Raw genomic sequence first — 19616 nt, 5'->3', positions numbered from 1 at the left:
CTGCTGCCATGATTAAAACCTGCCCCTACATTCTGCTTTTAAGCCCACAACACCTAAAGATGTGAGGCTTGAATTCAAGAGTCCTTAACAGAAAAAAAAAAAAAAAAAAAGAAAAAAAAAGAAGAAGAAGATATGTACACTCTCTGGAATATCTCATGTCATTCCTTAAAACCCAAAATATGGAAGGACCGATTGGGAGCGTGGAATCTGGACTCACAGGGTCTGACTTTAAATACCAGGTCTGCCACTTGTTAAGTTTGTGATATGGGGCAAGTTGCTTAACCTCTGCAACTTAGTCTCATCTGTAAAACAGCAAACTCAACCTTCTTGAGTTGCTGTGAGGAAAAAAAAATGAGTTAACATAAGAATTGAGATCGAGCACAGAGAAGTATATTATTAATTATAAAAATAATTATTAATTAGTATATTATTAATTAGTATATTATTGATTAGTGAGGAAAATGTAGTATTTACCATAGTCTAAAAGAGACACTCTGAACCCTTGAAAACTTTAATAAAACCAAGATCACTCTGAGGACTTTCCTTTGCAAGAGGAAGAATTTCTTTTAAGTTTTTTAATGTTTATTTATTTTTGAGAGAGAGACAGAGAGCGGGTAGGGGAGGAACACAGAGAGAGGGAGACACAGAATCCGAAGCAGGCTCCAGGCTCTAAGCTGTCAGCACAGAGCCTGATGCAGGACTCGAACCCATGAACCATGAGATCGTGACCTAAGCCAAAGTCGGATGCTTAACCGACTGAACCACCCAGTCGCCCCGCAAGAGGAAGAGTTTTAAAGTAAGAGGGAACTTTATAACAGGGAGAGTCTGTTAATTTGATTGGAGTATCTATATGGCCTAGTAAACTGCATGGTCCATAACAATGCTCAGTTTTGTATGATAAAAATTGTTTGAACTTTTATTAACAACAATCATGTCAGGAGGCTTCTGGTAGACTCCAGGAAACATGCTTTGCTAACAAAGCTAGGCAAAGGTACTTCCTTGAAAGGGCCACCCCTCTTTCAAATAGATTAGAAACAGCTCCTCGGAGCTGAGGAAGGTCTACTTTTGGAAACAATGTATCTCAAATACCTTCCTTTCATTCATTTATTACCTACTAGTTTAGACAGAGCAAGCGATCGCATTGAACGAGTAACAAAGGGGCATGTGGTTCAAAGTGAATTTTTGCTCTTACAAGAAAGACTTGACTTTTTGCAGAGCAGCACAGAGCACGGGGTAGGTCTGGGTTCTTATCATGGATTCATTTCAAGCACAAAATAAAATTGCATTTCAAATCAGAAGATAACGCACATTCCTTTTGCATGAGGTGAAATGAAATCATCTGTGGAAATTCTCTATGGGGAATAAAGGCCATCCATTGTTTTTAAAAGAAACAGTAGCCAATTCTATATAGCCAAGTTGCAGTTCAATATTGGCTATCTTGAAAATACAAAAGATACGGTGTGCATATTTAAGAAATTGGTATGATTACTGCCATCTGATGTTTCGGGATGCTTGAAAGCACATCAGTCACTTCGTGAGATCAGATAAGTTAATGAATCTGAAATATCTTATGACTCAGAGAAACACTATCACTTAAAGAAATTTCTGGATGCAGTCTGAGACAATGATACACATTCTCAGAAGTCAGAAAAGGATTGTGGTTTGCAATCTTTCTATTCACTGAGGAACTAGGAATGAACAGACACTAAGTAAACATTTAAGAAACCTATGCTTTCAGAATGAATGAATGAATGAGTGAATGGAATGAATACTTGCTTCAAAGTGAATACTTCCTCAAAGGAGTCTCTTGGGAAGCTATAAACTTGTTCCAAGGAAGGTAACATGCATGCATTTCCTTTTTAAATGTTTGTATGTATGTATGTATGTATGTATGTATTTGAGAGAGGAGAGAGAACCAGTAGGGAGGCACAAAGAGAGATGGGGACAGAGGATCCAAAGCAGGCTCTGTGCTGAAGCACAGAGCTCAACACGGGGCTTGAAGTCACAAACTGCGAGATCATGACCTGCGCCAAAGTGGGACGCAGAACCTACTGAGCCCCCCCACCTCCTGGTAACATGCATGTCTTAAAAGAGCATCTCTCTCAATTAATACCTTTTCTGTTGTGACGCATTAGGACTGTCAATGCCCACAGGCACCATACAGTTACCCAAATCGTGTGCAACTTCTAGCCTTTCCTGTGTAACTGAATCTCCTCTCTCCTGCTTCCACAAAGCAGAAAGCACCTATGAAAAAGGCAGAGGCATTATTCAATTATTGTTGATTTTTCCTCCTCACATTCCATCGCGCGTTCTGGGAAGAGTACCTCGGCCTCCTTTTGAGAAGACACCATTTCCCTATTCTCAGCAAATGTGGTTAATACTGTGTTGACCCCTTCACCCCCTCTAGGGCCATAGTGGACTGCTTTGTATTCAGGAACGGCCACTCGGTGTATTCTAGTGACTTGGACATTGTAGTCATCTGGGATGGTCACCTGACACAAATTGATCCTTTGAGATTCAATCCAGGACTTTCTTTGGAAATTGTAGAAATCAAAGGCTTTCTTTCTACCAGAGGGGCTGAAATGGTAGTATTTGAGCCCAGGGTTGCTGAGTCTACCTTTGTTCCTCTTGAAATTATGCCTGAGAATGAAGCCCCAGAGAAATGTAACCAGAGTCAAAAGTGGAGCCAGAAACAGATAGAGTGACAAAGACTGAATCACGGTCACATCTGAGCTTCTGAATCCAGCTGTGCCTGAAGCAAAGCCTACACTCAGAACCCTCCATTTTTACCAACTATTATATTCTCCACTGTCACCGCCGCTTAGGCTGGTATGAACTCAACTTGCCCTTGAACGGCTCTAACCGATAGTGAGTGACACTCATATCTTCAGCCAACACCATGGTTCAGAACTGCTCACTCAGAACATGTCTGTGTGCCTTTTCGGAAGTTACCTTTATAGTTGCCTTTCCAGAGTCTTAAAACAGAACAAAACATCAGTCCTTTATGTTGCCACAATCTTAAACTGCTTAAACCAACATTTATTGAGTGTGTGCTAAATGCCAAATGCTTTGTATACAGGGTCTCGCATAATCCGTACACAGCTCTGTGAATTCAATGAATCAAGTATCATCAGCCTCATTTTACAGATGAGGCACAGGAGACAGATTGGAAAACTCCCCCACGGTCACATGACAGCAATTACAGGACCAAACACATGTCACTTTGTCCCTAAAAAGTTGAGCTTCTAACTTTGTTAATTTGGATTCTCACTTTAATATCAACTGTACCAGATGAGTCATAAGGAGCCCCAACTGTACAAAATCAAAACAAAATGAAGGTGTATGCAGTCTTCCAAAATGAGTTCTTTGAAGCACCCACCTTTCATTTATATGCATAAATTCTGCTTTGCTTTCTAAAAATGGCAGCCATAATGCACTTCTACAATATGCTTGAGAGAAATTTACCGTAACACCAAGCAGGGCATTCATTCAACAATGGTCTGATGTTGCAGAAGACACACAGTAGGCTTAAAGTTCAAAAGTGAGGGATTTGGATGACGTCAAGAACCCTGCTCTATATACACAATCAAAACCCACTTCATTTTAATAGACTAAAAGCATCTGTAGGTGCTCACAGCTAGCCCTGCAATTTCCAGATTAGCTCAGTTTTATGCAGGTTAAGAAGGAATTCTTTCAATTTCTATATGGCTTCTTAGGACCAAGTGAACTTTGAAGCTAGGTGGGCAAACAGGCATTAGAGCACAAGAATAATGTCTCTGCCAGGTGTGAGCTTTGCGCTTCGAAATCGGCAAATAGGCAGGGTATTAGCAAACGCTGTCTGCATAAACAAACAATCCTATAAGCGTGTCCTGAGTGCAAGTCTGTTATTATCTATGCAGAATCTGGTGGCTACAGTTTAAAGGCAGTGCTTTGATTTCTTTCCACTTAAACTTTCACATTTTTCCATATCTTAAAAAGGAGCTACTTCCTAAATCTGGAGTGCAGTGAAGAAGGCTTTTCTCAGGGGGCACCCGGGTGGTTCAGGCAGTTGAGCATCTCACTCTTGATTTCAGCTCAGGTCATTATCCCAGGGTTGTAGGATTGAGCCCTGTGCCTGGCTCTGCACTGAGCATAGAGCCTGCTTAGGATTCTTCCTCTCCCTCTTCCCCTAGTCCCTGCTCACTCTCTCTCTAAAATAAAATAAAATAAGATGAGATAAAATAAAATAAAATAAAATAAAATAGACTTTTTAAAGAGGTAAATAATAATTACAGTTCCTTAATTATTACTTGTACCCAAAATAGTTTTTTTTAAATGTTACAATCCAATTTAATGACATATCCTGGTACAGCAAATTTGGGGAAACCTGGACCAGAAAAAAAAATAATTAAAACAAAACCAAAACCAAAACAGACAGTTTCTCTTAGAAGTGTAAAGATATTTTTTAAAAAAAATAATGTTTGTTTATATTTGAGAGACAGAGACAGAGCACAAGCAGGGGAGAGGCAGAGAGAGGGAGACAGAATCTGAAGCAGGGTCCAGGCTCCGAGCTGTCAGCACAGAGCCTGATGTGGGGCTTGAACCCAGGAACCACAAGATCATAAGCTGAGCTGAAGTCGGATGCTTAATCAAGTGAATCACCCAGATGCCCCGAGAAGGGTAAAGGTTTTTGAATTCCTAAATATGTCTGAATGTCCACACTCTCATGCCCAGGCCAAGTTGCAGAGAGACTTAGAAGTACAGAGATAAGTCACACTATTTGAACCTCAAGAAAGCATTTCTATATTTTCTAAAGAATGAAGCTATTTTCCAGAATGAGATGATACTGTCCAAAAGGATGAGGTGTTTAAATACACACTTGTTTTTCCTTTTTTAATGTTAATTTCTCTTAAACCCATTGATGCAATAGTACCCAAGCTAAAAAAAGGTCTCCCTTAAAAGTCCAACGGTGTCAGTAAACCGAGGCATAAACCTAGCAACATTCCATGACTTCCCAGAGGTGAGCGCCTGCGATGCAGGTTTTAACGTCAACAATTATATCTGTTATTTTCATGGACTAGTTCTTGCATCACAGGAATTCTCAGGAAAGTGTTTTACTCATCATGGTATAAATATAGCACATACCATGGAGCACCACGGTCGGTACAGATTATGTACTAAATCATTATCCTCTAGAATGGTCAATTGGTCCTTCCTCTTACAGAAAGAAAATGAAAACAACAACAACAACAACAACAACAACAACAACAACAAACAAACTTGTTCTTGTATCACAATGGAATGCTATTAGTGGCACTAAAGAAAACTGAGGCAATAGATGTATTACCTTGTTTGCTCTGGGTATCTACTCTGAAAAATGCTTGCACATCTTTGCTTTAGAGTTGAAAATGTCCAACCGAGTGCCAGGCTCTTCTAAAACTGTGGAGTAGGGTTTCATTTGTCATCAATGTCACTTACCCATTTCCACACCATCTCTACCCAAACCCTCTATCCCTGCACCATGCTCTTTCTGATGCATTAGCCTTAATTCCAAAGAGTAGCCACAATTAGTGTCCTTAATGATGAAGTTTATGTTCACATCCTCTCCCTCACCACCAGCTAGAGACTTCTCATAGGCCAGAAGCATTGAAGTTAAATGGGAGTCCTGTCTGTCATAGCAATTTGGATGGGGAGAGAGACCAGAAGGCAGGAGTGTCCAACACTTAGCACAATGAAGAAACTTTACTGAGTATTATTTTTCAACCGTAACCAAGTTCTTTCCAATCTTTCCTCACAAAGTATCCAAAACAAAATGAGAAAGTATCCCTCAATGATTTAGTACTTTTATTTGAAGTTTCACCTTTTTAGTCTTATGTATTACAGGTTTAATTCAAAAGACAGGAAGACCACAGGAACATCCTACATGGTGACAAGATTAATGAGGGGATGCTGTTTAAACACGTGGATGTTTCTAGAGTTTCCACTGCACAAATCAGGTGCTATGAAAAACAACTTGAGTTTTGTCATCATTCAGCTCTAATTCTCTTTCCTCCCAAGGTTCTTCTTATTTGTTTGCAGTGAGGATTATATGACTCTAGATACATTTATGGAGCTTAGAACATGTAGCATACTAGATATTCTAAAAAGTAATTCTGCTTCATTAATACCAACAAACATACCTTTACTATGTCACTGAGCTTGGGGAACAAAGAAGAATCCTAAGTTTTGGGGGGATGGGAGGACACAACCAAGTTGGTGAGCTATAAACCAACATTTGGGTTGTATCATGGGAAAATACCTGCACCATCCCGGAGAAGAACAGAAATCTAAGCTTTGAGCCTTTGCCACGTGAAGACATTGAACCTGAGACTCTCACATGAAGCTTTAGTGACAAGTAGACTAGAAAAGAATATCACCTCACAGCAAAGGGAATACACATAAAACCTTCCCATTTCTACTGTGGCTCTCAACTGAAAAATAAGCAACAAAAGTAACAGTAGCATGACCTACTATGATATTAACAGAAGCAGCATTTCTGCTGATACTTCAGTCACAGGCTTGCTCCCATTCAGGCCTGAAGCTCAAATTTATAGTCACTCTCTTTTTGGAAAAAAAAAGTGAGAACTTGAAATAATCCTAAATTGGTAGCACCTTCTGGCACCTGGCAGAAGAAAGTACAAATCTTGCCTGGACGAAAGCTTCCCAATTTTTTTTAAAAATTTTTTTTCAACGTTTATTTATTTTTGGGACAGAGAGAGACAGAGCATGAACGGGGGAGGGGCAGAGAGAGAGGGAGACACAGAATCGGAAACAGGCTCCAGGCTCTGAGCCATCAGCCCAGAGCCTGACGCGGGGCTCGAACTCCCGGACCGCGAGATCGTGACCTGGCTGAAGTCGGATGCTTAACCGACTGCGCCACCCAGGCGCCCCAAAGCTTCCCAATTTTTGATCAAGGTTCCAACACATTAATTTCAACAAAATATGCATGCACGTGCACACACACATGAGAGAATAGGAATCATATGAAAAAAATAGGAAAACAATTACAGATTTAGACCCCTACATACTTCAGATATTGGGATTGCCAGAGGCAAAAAAAATATATATATATATATGTGTGTGTGTGTGTGTGTGTGTGTGTGTGTGTGTGTGTATTGGCTATTGAACAGAGCTGTGTTCAATAGTTATTAACATAATAATTAAAGACATAAAAATATAGGAACAAAAAAAAGAGTGAGAACAACAAACTAAATAAACAGATATGTTTGAAAAAGAACAAAACATTATTTTTTGAAATAAAGACATAATTTATGAAAAATGTTTCATTGAATGGGTTTAATGAGATATTAGGGAGAGATGAAGAAAGAATTAGTGAATTTAAAGATAAAATTGAATACACTGCCCAGAATTCAAGATAGACAAAAAATAATACTTATTACAAAAGTATAGTAAGAAACATGAAGATAGAAAATCAAAGACTTATCTAGTGCAGGTCTAAAATAATTGAAGAGAGAGAATAAATGAAGCCCAATTTCACATGCTGAGAATTTCCAAGAACTAACCCATAGATATATGGGTAAATAGGACATATGAACCAGATACACAGATAACATGAGAACCTAACAGATACAAACAGGAAACAAACACATCGAATGAGATACTTAACAATAATAAATCTACACCCAGATGCAAGGTAATCAAACTACAAAACACCAAAATAAAAGAGATCATCTTAAAAGTAGCTTGTGGGTGTTGGGGCTCAGGGTGGTCAGAGCACTTTCAAAGGTGGGACAGACTGACAGCCACCTTTTCAACAGTAACAGTAAAAGACAGAAGACTGCAGGGATGTGCTGGTAAGGGTTTAAAACTTGCTCCCCAGCAGCAGAGAAGCCCTGTAGCATTTCTGATTTCCATGAACAGTCTGAGTTTAGCCAATTTCAGCCTGAACTGTAACATCACTGAATGCAAAATTGGGCACAAGATGTATCTAACAGGCTCTTAGGAGCTTGTGTGAGCTGGCTCCATCACATACCTAATAAAAGAATTATTTAGAATTCTTTCAATAACAGAGGGGAAATGCCCTTCATTATTGACTTGTATGTCTAGCAAAATTATCTTCCCAGAAAAAAAGGTGAACTAAAGTCCTTTACCAGATGAGGGGACACTTCTACAACATAAATTCATAAGGATGTACTTCAGAAAGAAGGAAATCAAACCTGTTAATACGTAGAAAGTTGGAGGAGTGAGGAACAAGTCAAATAGTGACTGCCTCGGTAAATCAAAAAAGTATCTACATAAAATAATTATTATTACAGGAGGTAGGATGGAAATGAGAAAACAAACAACCAACAAAATTCAATCTAGAAGTCGGTCAGTGTTGACTGCCTCCTTTGACTGCCATTTTGCAGACTAAAGTTGACATTTCTCAGACCCAACTGCATTTGGGTTTCTGGACACATATTATGCTCTGGAAATTAAATAATTTTATGGATTTGGAAGGCTGCAGTGAGAAAGGCTTTTTCAGCTGTTTCTATTGGCAAGCAAACTCATGGTTACATGCTGTGTCTTCTACCATCACTTTTCAGAGATCTTTTCCTGCCTCCTGGGGAGGACTACTCCAGGACTGGGGCCTCAGTGGCCTCTGGACTCTAGCATCTCATCAGTGATGGCCTCAGAGTTAGCAGCTTCCCATAAATCCACTTGGGACGGCTGATGAGTCATTCCAAAAGACTGCAACAAGAATCTACCATCAATGGAAGGGGTGCCGCCATTATGCAAGTAACTCATTTCTGGCGTTAAATGCATTCCTGTTTGAAATGCCTTAAAAGTTGAATGAACAGAAAATAAGGAAGCAGAAACAAATCCAACCATATGAAAATGTAGACAAGCTTACATTTGCCAATTTATAACACAAAGCTGGCCAGATTGGATAAAGTACAAAATTCAGCCTTGTGTTCTGCACAAGATCATACAGAGGCTTAAAGTAAAAGGAAAATTAAGAGTATGCTTATCGTGATGAGCACGGAGAAAGGTACAGAATTGCTGAATGTACACCTGTAAGGGACATAATACTATATGTTCACCATACTTGAGTTTAATAAAAAAAGGAAAAAGGAAAAAAAAAAGAAAGAAAAATTGAAAGGAAATACACGAGAAGGGACAGGCCATGCAAATACTAACTAAAAGAAAAGTGAATCCGCTATATTAATAATAGACAAAGTAGATTTAAGCACAGAGATACTTAATGTTAAAAAGACCACTTCAGTATGAAAAAAAATGTTCATCAAGTTATAAAAATTCCAATCTTACATGCACCTCATAAAGACACTCAAGGCATAGAAGATGAAATTTCGCAGAATTTCCGGTAGAAAACAAAAGAAAATCCACCATTATGAGAGGAGGTTTCAATCCTCTTTCAGTTGGTGGTGAATTAATAAAGGGACTGAGCATCTGAGCAATCCACTAATTGGGTAGGTCAAATCCTTAATTTTGGTAAGTAAACATTAAGAAAATATAAGTAAAAAACAAACATTGAGAAGTAATTAATTAGAACATAAGTAAACATTATCTTACTTAATTTCTATGTTGCTTTGCCTTACCCAGTATTCCAATAAAGTAGGTATAAATGCCAGCTCCCAACCCTGCCACATATGCCTGAGCAACTCCCCTACCAGAAATCTCGGTTCTAGATCTTACCTATGGTGAGCCAGCGGCTCCAGATTTGAATCACTAACCTGCCTGATGGAAATTATTTGTTTCTTCATTTATTTCAACGAAGCCCACCGGAAAAGAAAGGATGAGAAAACAAACCTGTGACTTTGCCCAAGGTGAGTGACCGTATGGCCCTGAATTCGACTTCTGGGGAAAAGTTGTAACTGAGTCGCAGGTGCTGATCTACCTGCAGGAAAACAGAAGACAAACGTGCATCAGCAGAGGTCTGCACAGAAAGGGCAGAACACCCTCCCATCTGCAAAAAGTTTGGAAACACACACTGAGCAGACCCCTCTTTGGGATTTTTGTCTCTGGAGAGATGAGAAATGTCTCGCTAATTCTCCCACAATGCACGTAAAATACCTTTTTCTTCCCTCTTGGTTAAATAAAGGCCTTCACACAAGTCTTCTCCCTGGGAAATTCTGTACAGCTTTTGACAGGTATTTATCTTCCCACTGAAATTTTCTCACCAAGTTCTTTGTTGCAAACAAGGAAACAAATGAAGCCTTCTTGGGAACGTGCTGTGCACGCCTGCCATTACACAGAAAGCCCACACTCATTCCCCAATTCCCCTTTTCTCCTCATTTGGTCTTTAGGGCCACCACTGCTCCCTTTGCAACAATAATTCTGACTTGGTCTCACTCAGGTGTGGACTGCGGGATTTTGCCCAGCAAATCTTTCAGGGTGACAGAAAGTTAGACCATGGGGAGGAGAGACTCACTGAACGGTCACCACCAACAGGAAGACCTCATAACCCATAGGGGTTCATAGGGGTGAACAAAAGCCACCACTGGGATTTCCAGGACTTTTTTGGCACCATAATCCTTTAGGGGACTCTCCTTTTCTAATCCAGTTCCATCTCCTTCCCTGCCCCTCATTCTGAGGCAATGTTACCCATCCATTCTTACATTCTCAGCCTTTCTGGTCTAGTTTTCCCAGGATCTACGCTGCACATTCACATGATGCTGTGCCTACAAAGGATCCTTTTTATCTTACAGTTTCATGTGGAAGGAAAAGGAGACTAAGACCCCTGCAAGCTGTGTGCCCAGCCCCGCTCTTCCCTTGGGGAGCAGCTGACCCAGGGGTGGTACTCGATTCTCCCAGATCCCATGGCCACGACTGTCCCTCCGCAAATGAACCCTCTTCCAGGAACCTCTAGGTCCTCTGGTGGTTTCCACTGTGAGAGAAGTCACCGGCTGTGACTGTGGCTCATGGTTACATGCTTTATTACTATTTCATTTGTGAAATTAGACTGGAATCATATTTGCTATTTATTGAACTCTTGGTATGTATGAGACATCATATTGAAGCAGCTTTCAAAATACATGCCTCCCTAGAATACCGTGAGATAGGCATTATTACTCCTGTTATACAGACTGAGGAGATGATGTCCTAGAGATCCATAACTTGGGCAGGGCCAGAAAGTGTCACAAAGCAGTGTCCCACTGTCATGTGGCCCACCTGTCACTCTCTATGGGGTTTGCTTTCCTTGTCCATCCCTCTCTAGATAGGGATTGTAGACAATCACTGTCTGTTTAATTTCTGGCTTTCTACAAAACTCATTCAACAAATGTTTGAGTATCTAGTATATGCCAAACACTGTTCTAAGTGCTCCCAGAGGCTACCTCCTCCAGGAAGCTTTCCTTGATGCCTTGGCTAGATTGGTTGACACTCTTTTCTGTCCTCATGGTGTCTTTTTTTTTCTGCCTCTAACTTTGCATTTAAAGTGCTGCATTATATTGGGGCGCCTGGGTGGCTCAGTTGGTTAAGCGTCCGACTTCGGCTCAGGTCAGATTTCACGGCTGGTGAGTTCGAGCCCCACAATGGGCTCTGTGCTGACAGCGCAGAGCCTGGAGCCTGCTTCGGATGCTGTGTCTCCCTGTCTCTCTGCCCCACCCCTGCTTGCACTCTGTCTATCTCTGTCTCTCAAAAATGAATAAACATTAAAAAAAAATTAAGTGCTGCATTATAATGATCTGCTTCTCTCTCCCTCCGGGTCTCCCTAAACTGTTGCCTCTTTGAGAATTCATACATCTTACTGATATATGTTTTCTGTAGGACCTACTAGAGAAACTGGCAAAGTATCTCCTAACACAGGTTTGCCGAGTGAATGAATAAACTTCCTGTATTGATCCCTTTTCTATCTTGAAGCTATGAGGACAGAGTCGGTCACAGCACCAGGATGTCTCTCGCTGCCTGGAAGCTCCTTCACCTTTAGGTAAACATAGGGTTTTAGTCCCCACGGTCCCCATCCGTAGTCTGATTAATACCCATGGGTTCAGATTCAGTCCTTGCCTCTAGGAATGTTTTCTTCCTGCCCCACTTCAGAGCTCTCCCCTGCCTCTTCCACTGGCTAAAACTGCCCCCTCCAGCAGGTGCAGGGGGCCTCCCCTCATGTGCTCTTGTCCAGGTTGGAGAAGAGGTTAAAGTGGGTGGAATTTCCAGCTGAGTGGAGAAGGGTAGAAAGATTCATAGCACTGAAGGTGGAGCTGAGATTGCTCTTGCTTCTGCCCCTCACCTCCTCCCCGGGCTCCCCACGGTCAGCTTCCCATGCAAGTTGTCCCTAAACCTTGACAGGCCCATGCCCAGATGTCACACATGGGAGAGCTCACTGGTCAAGTACGTGAGTCCTCCCTATCCTGCTATTCTGTTTTGGGGAACTTACCTGGTGGTTAGCACTTAAACCAGATGACTAATGAAGGAGAGGCGGTGAATGACAATCAAAGGGGTTTTTCGGAAAAGATGAGTATTTGTAAAGGTTCAGAGAGGAAGGAAGATGGCTCACAGGATACCTGGGGCTCCTGGTGGACTATGGAGAGCTGGGGACGGGCTCCAGCCCTGACATGGGATGTGGGCACCTGAGCAGTAGTACTGGTTCAGCTGCTGGGTCACCGATTGGAAAAACAGCCAACTCACAGGAAAGAAGCACACACGTAAAAAAGAGGGGTGCCCCACAGATACTTATTTTAGGGCTTCAGCAGTTATATGGGCTATTGGAATCATTGAGGGATTCAGTGGGAAATGCATTATTTCATCAGGCTTCCTTTTGTGCATTTTACGGTTTAGCCTTGTGTTTGTGTTTCATTATAATTGGTGAGGTCCTAAGGGGTGAAGCATTGTAGTCCTTTAAAACAGCGGGATGTCTTAAGTTTGTCATCTGGACTACAGAGCCTTGTTGATCTCAGAATTGAGGATACCCAGTGGTCTTGTCAAGTTTTAAGTGAGATGGAAAAAGATGAAAATGGAGCCAACCTTTTCTGAGTACGTCCTACATGCCAGGCTTCATGCTTGGTCTTTCAGCTATGTTCTTTCATCTAATCTTTATGAAAACTGAGCTCGGTTGCATTTGAACCCCACCCCCGCCTGTTTTTATTTTTCTTTTTTAGTACAGCAGTAGACTGAAGCTCAGAAAGGTGAGTTATAGTCTAAGATCACATAATGCACGTGGTGGAACAGGAATTCACACTCAAGTTTGTCTCCCCGTAGCGACGCCTTGACCTTGAGATTTTCATCTCTCTAAGGAAGGAACTAACTACTGGGTTTCAAAAGCGCCTGGCACCTCCTTCTTTACAGCTTGTTGAGCTGGCATTTTGGTAAGCTGGCTTAATCCGTTTAATGTCATGGATGCATTTTAAATAAGAACACTGAAGTTCACCTCCACTGCCAGGACATGCTGGTGGGCACCTATACCTTAAAAAAACACTAGCCAAATTATAATTCTCAAATCATCACCAGGAACACTTGCTCCTAATTTCAGGCCCAGCCCCCATGACCTCCTTCTTGGCATCACAAAGAAAGAGAAGAGGAGGAATAGCCACTCAGGGCCTGGGAGGGCATGGAAGAATCTGTTGTTAGGTACAGGATGCCTCTGCTTGGTGGAGTATGGTGATGCCCACTGGCCCTCTCTCTCAAACAGGTTCTGAGTAAGGCCTACACCCTGCTCCACATGGCCTAAGGGCAGGACTGGTGACGAGTAGGAGCCTACCTTTTTCTGTTTTCACTGAAGAGTTCCACGCAGGGAGGAAGAAGAGATCTAGCTAGGGCAAGAGGGGTGGGGGAGACTGAGAGGCAGATGTGTTGTGTTCCTGCATCAATAAACTGAGTCCAAGTTCAAAAAAAGTCTAGCTCTAGTTTTTTCTGCTTCCTCAGTGTCTTGGGAACCATATGTTATCAACCAATACATGCTTATTGTTGATTGTTAAACTGATTGGTAGAGATCCTTTTGATGGAGAAGAGAAGGAAATACCTTCTATTGTCCTCCCACTGACCTGTCTGCATCTTTCATTTGTGGAAAGAAATACAGGAAATATAAAAAAGAAAGGAAAAAGGAATCATATATACACATGCCCACCAGAATGTGCCCATATGTTCCATCAGGACCCCAGTCAAGATATTCACACAAGAAATCTTTATTCCCATCCATTTGATCCTCCAATCTTGCCCCAGCCCGAACTTTCTCCAAAGATGTATCCCCCTATTTCAAGAATAAATTCTAAAGGTAAACTCATTAAATTATAATCACTCAAGGATCGTTTTCATACCATATATTTGACAATTATTCCTGAACTTCTACTCAATCAAGCAAACTAATAGTCAACCTTGACTTCTCCCATAGCCCACACCCAAAAGGGCACAAAATGCTACTGATGTTATTTTTCACATCTTTATCTCTGTGGTTCTGCCCACTGCACTAATTGAGGCCCTCATAATCTCTTTCTGGCTGGTCTCTATCTCATAACCAAATGTATATTTCCATGCAGTGACCACAGTGAACCCCCTGAAAATGAAAATCTAACCATGCTACATTCCATGACTAAAATCCTATGGGAAACCTTCTTCACAGGGTCAATTTGATCTCCCCCACATAGTACATTAAACCCTATGGAATTCATTCATTTCATTTATAAATATTTATTGAGCACCTGCTTGACAAAGTGGGAGTTCTATGGTAATGAAAACAGAGAAAAATCCCTGTCCTCTAGGGGAAAGAGAGAGGACAAAAAATTAGATAAATAAATTATACTGAATGTTAGATAGTGTTCAAGCACTGCAGGATAGAAGTCAAGGGGCTAGGTTGTCCATATTAAATGAGGTGATCAAAAATGGCGTCATTAAGAATAGTTTAAAAAAATTTTTTTAATGTTTATTTATTTTTGACAGAGAGAGAGACAGAGCATGAGCAGGGGAGAGGCAGAGAAAGAGGGAGACACAGAATCCGAAGCAGGCTCCATCCAAGCTCTGAGCTGTCAGCACAGAGTCTGACGCGGGGCTTGAACTCACGAATTGCAAGATCATGACCTGAGCCGAAGTCAGATGTTCAACTGACTGAGCCACCCAGGCGCCTAAGACTAAAGTTTTAATACAAACTCTCTGGCCACTGTGTTGAGAAAAGCTTGCAGGGGAACAAAAAGTGAAGCAAGGGCCTATCTGTCAATTAAGATGCAACTGTAAACTCTAATAATCCAAGGAAGAGATGAGAGTGGCTGGGGCAGGGTAGACGCTGTTGATCAACATGATGTTGCATGTGAGAGAAGAGATATCTGAGATGACACCATAATGTTTAGACTGGGAAACTGCAAGCATGGAGCTGCCACGGACTGAGATGGGGAAGATTATGGGGGTGGTGAGTGTTTGGGGTAGGATTCCCAGAAACTTAGTGTGAAATATGTAATGTTCAAGATGCACAATAGACACTCAAATAGATAGCCAAGCAGGCAGTGCTAGATCTGGAATTCAGGGAAAGGTTTAGAGCTAGATACACCTTTGGAATTAATTCATCAGCATCCCAGCGCATTTGAATGAAATTAGACATGAAATGAGTGTAGACAGAAAAGAAGAGGAGTATGAAAATGAGTCCTGTGATGTTCCAGTTTGAATGATGATGGGAGGGCAAACAAAGAGAAAAGAAGGAGCAACCAGCAGATGCAGTAGAAACAGCAGGTGAAAGCTGTGTCCTACAAGCCAAGTAAGAATGTGTGTCAAGATCAGAGGCAATTGCCGTGTCAAATGCCAACGAGAAGCCAAGTCAGGAAAAGATCGCTGGATTCTGTACGACCATTGGTGTCTTGAGAAGTATAATTTGACTCCAGCACAGGGAAAAATCCTTCTGTGATGTAGGTTTAAGTAAAAGGAAGGGAAACTCAGAAGACCAAGGAGGCAGACATTTCCAAGGACATGGGCAATAGACTGAAAGAGGAAACGGAGCAGTATATGAAGTCAGAGAAGACAGAGGTTTCCTCCCTCGACCTCGAGAGCGTTTTTTCTTATCATGTTGTATGCAAATTATTATTTTATTTATTATTGTAATTATGTTCTTAATGCAAGCAATCTTTGCATGTTTATGTTTTGGGGAGCCATCCAACAGAACGGGGAAATGTTGACAAGGGCGGGGAAGATAGGAAGGCTGGAGTGATGTTCTTGAGTGGGGTCTGACACCTGGCCCACAGGTGGTGGGTCTGGCATGAGCTAGAATCATTGCTTGCTCATATCCACCCACATGAGGGAGATAGAGTGCCTGGACACCTATGCAGGAGGTGGGTAAATAGGGTGGAGAGAGTGTACGGGAGTATTCTCTTCTGGATGCTACCTTTCTCACAAGAAAGAAGAAAAGAAAGTCATCTTGCACAAGGGAAGACGGGGTTGTAACTGTTGGGGTATAAGGAGAAAGAAGGAAGTTTTAAAATTGTCATCTAGGAGATCAAGAGAGTGATGGACTAAAACAATAAAGGGGGATTGCTGGGCAGATGGAAAGGCTCACCTCAGGACACGATTCTGAACAGGATGATCTGGACTCTGCATGTTCTCTGTTGTAATGTGCCCTCCCCTTCTTGCTGCCCTTTATAATGAGACCCCAGGAATTCCAGAGTGCCTGCCACATGCTGTGCTCTTCTGGACGTCTCTGCCGATGCTCACTTGGACCCACCACATGACCACCTCCTTCTCTCTTCTCCACTTAGGCAACTCCTCTTCGCCTTCTAAACTAACTAGAGTTAGGAGTAACTTTCTCTAAGAAACAGGTACTTATATCCAGAAGAGATCAGTGTTCTCTTCCATGCTCCCAAAGCACCTGTACACACTTCTATCCCAGCCCTTGTCAGTCTCTTGTGATTCCTCTTCAGCTGTGCATCTTCCTCTTATACTCAAGTTCAGGGTTATCAAACCTGATTAGGCTTCAGAATCACCTGCTACCTCCCCTGCAAAAACATTTCTGATTAAGTAGATCTGATGTAATGCCCAAGAATTTGCATTTGTAGCAAGAACTCAGGTGATGTGGATGCTGGTAGGAGGGGGGGAGCTCACTGTAGTTCACTTTTGTCTAGTTTGTCCAAGGCTGAGCCAAGTGTGGTTGATATCTATCCCCAGGACTTGGCTTCACACTTAGCTCAGGGTAGAAGCACAGAATATTTTATTGAACAGCCAAAACATATTTGGCTGAATGAGAAGAGAAGTAAGGTACCTGAATGGTAAGCTCTCTTCCCTCCCGGTTAATCTTCAAGTGGTGCAACCTTCGGTTGGCAAAATTCTCTGCATCCATATTGAAAACATGGGTCTCTTCCTTGCTTAGCTGATAGCGAACCTGTAAGCTTCCTTGAAAAAAAATTAGAAATTATAATTAAAAATAGGACCCATAAAATGAAAAAATATGATCAGATTGTCTTTTAGTTGATCATTACTGTTTTCTAGGGACCTATGTCTCAATCTTTTCATTATTCAAATTTTTAAAAGGCATTACATATGCTATTACTATAACATCTGGGTCCACATGGAAAATCCAGAGTATAGGTGCAAAATTTGTGTGCATTTGTGTGTGTGTGTGTGTGTGTGTGTGCGTGTGTGTATAGAAACCACAATGCCAGGTTGGAAAATAAAACAGTCACAAGTCTATTCTGTAATTGGGCTGTGAAAACTTTAATAGCAGGGATTCATTTTCTATTCTCTCTTCAACTCCTACTACTTCCTATAATTCCTTTTCTTCATAATTGCCTTCATGAAATTTCAGAATACATCATATGAAATCAGACTGTAAAATAATCTAAGCCAGAATAGAAGAAAAAGTTTGGCCTATGAAAGCATTACCCAACAGAGTCCACCAATATCACAAAGTCTACAAGCTAATGCTGGATTTCCTGGTTTGCTCTCTCCTTTTAGCTCTGACCATCGGATATTTCCAAATATTACTGTTCAACTATTACTGTTTACTTTTTTATCCCTTAAACATGAATAATAGTTCTCTAACAGTAGCATATTTGGTGCTGAGAGGAGTTGAGCAGGAGTGGTAGTGCAGTGTAGACACAGGGCCACAGCCAGGTTCTGGTAGGGAAGTGCCCACCTTGTGCACCTGCGGGCTGTTGGGTGGCATGTCCTTCCAGACTCCTGGTGTTTTCATCTTGAATTCAACCCCATAAACTAAATCAGCATGTGACAGATAATTCTGTGTCAGGTATGAAGGTGAATACCACATTCCTTGAGGGCATTTGGACTCTTACCATCCCACTGTCTGGGTAATACATACGCATGTACAGATTCTGCATACATATTCTGGATGCATTTGTCCATTTTAAACATAGCTTCTATTTTATACATCTTTTCCAACACCTGCCTTACAACCATCTACCTTAGATGTCAATAATCTCATAGTGACTCTATCAAAGTATTCTGAAGCTTCCCCAACATTCCAGTTTATATCTAAAATACCTCAACAAGTTCTTCCAGAGCCATGCAAATATTCATCTCATCCTCTTAGGAGTTTTGATGGAATCAATGCCTTCTTCTGCTCCTATAGGCCCTGTGTTCATCTCTATTCTAACAGGTACTGAGTTGTATTATCTATCTCTCACCTGTCTCTCTTACAAATCTATAAACCCCTTGATGATCTGCACATATCTTACTTTCCCAGTGCCTGGCATATGGTAAATAATCAGTAAATTTTGAAAGAAGGAAAGAAGGAAGAAAGGAAGGAAGGAACGAACGAATGAATGAACGAACGAAGGAACGAAGGGAGGGAGGGAGGAAGGTCAAAAAATTCAGTGGGATCTCGAAACTTTTTACATCTAAAGGAATAACTTCCCTGAAATAGTACAAATTTAGGTTGTACTTATTCTCAGTAGGTCCAGAGACCAAAGCATTTTTCTTAGAAATTGTTTTGCCCTGGTATTTCTTGACTTGGAGTTGGGAGAACATCTGGAGAATAGAAGAGTTGCATGCCTAAGGAATTAGATAATTCCTGAAGGCCTCCTCTAGAATGTAGTAATGTCTGCACTAGTTTATCCTTCTGCATCGGAGTCTCTGATGTTTTAGGGAATTCATTCAGGTTTGAATTCCCACCATCTGTCTTGAACCTTCTGTCTCTTGTTAGTATTTAGGGTTCTATTTCTTTCCCACACATCTGGATTTGCTTTATATGCCTAGTCCAGTCGTTTTCAAATTGGTTTCAAATTAGAACACTGCATTCAAATGATAGTGAACGCTATTATAGAAAACAAAAAAATACGGAGCTTCTTGAGCTGAAGTAGGAATGGGAAGCTGTCTCTAGGCTGCTGCTGCCACTGCCCTCTCCCACTCCATCCACCTTCAACCCACAACCTCATGTTGGCCAGCAGAACTCTTTGGTTTTCCAGGAGTGTAGTGGAAAGCCTCTACAAAGTAACAACTCGGCGTACCAGGATTTGGTCACATCTATTCTGGACAGCTTTGTATCAGTCCTCTGCATCCCATAAGACACAGCCCATAGAACACTCTTTCTCTGCAGTCCTGACCATTGGGATCCCACACTTCAAATACCCATAGACCCATAGGTTTGATAAGCTTACTGTTGGATTTGTATAGACATTAAGTTGACCAATGCCAGATGCTCTGTACATATCTATGTGGATGTAATTGGCTGAGGAGAGAGAAGCCATGCTCTCCTTGGGAGATGTTGGACCTAT

The 19616-nt window shown here is 41.4% G+C and overlaps 1 protein-coding gene across 2 annotated transcripts in view; it reads right to left on the bottom strand.

Annotated features, from left to right (window-relative positions):
• CNTNAP5 (contactin associated protein family member 5) overlaps positions 1-19616 on the bottom strand; it is a 796957-nt gene that overhangs the window by 30126 nt on the left and 747215 nt on the right. For both annotated transcript variants that reach the window (XM_047084746.1, XM_047084747.1), the window contains exons 20-21: positions 17147-17277; positions 9790-9877 (exon numbers count right to left, since the gene is read on the bottom strand). In XM_047084746.1, the coding sequence (XP_046940702.1) occupies positions 9790-9877; positions 17147-17277 (219 nt within the window). The remainder of the gene's footprint in view (positions 1-9789; positions 9878-17146; positions 17278-19616) is intronic.

The sequence above is a fragment of the Lynx rufus genome, unplaced genomic scaffold (assembly GCF_022079265.1).
Source record: "Lynx rufus isolate CCGP_SWC_20201006 ecotype Redwood Valley unplaced genomic scaffold, mLynRuf1.p SCAF_2, whole genome shotgun sequence".
Taxonomy (NCBI): domain Eukaryota; kingdom Metazoa; phylum Chordata; class Mammalia; order Carnivora; family Felidae; genus Lynx; species Lynx rufus.
This window is presented reverse-complemented; position numbering and strand designations above follow the sequence as displayed.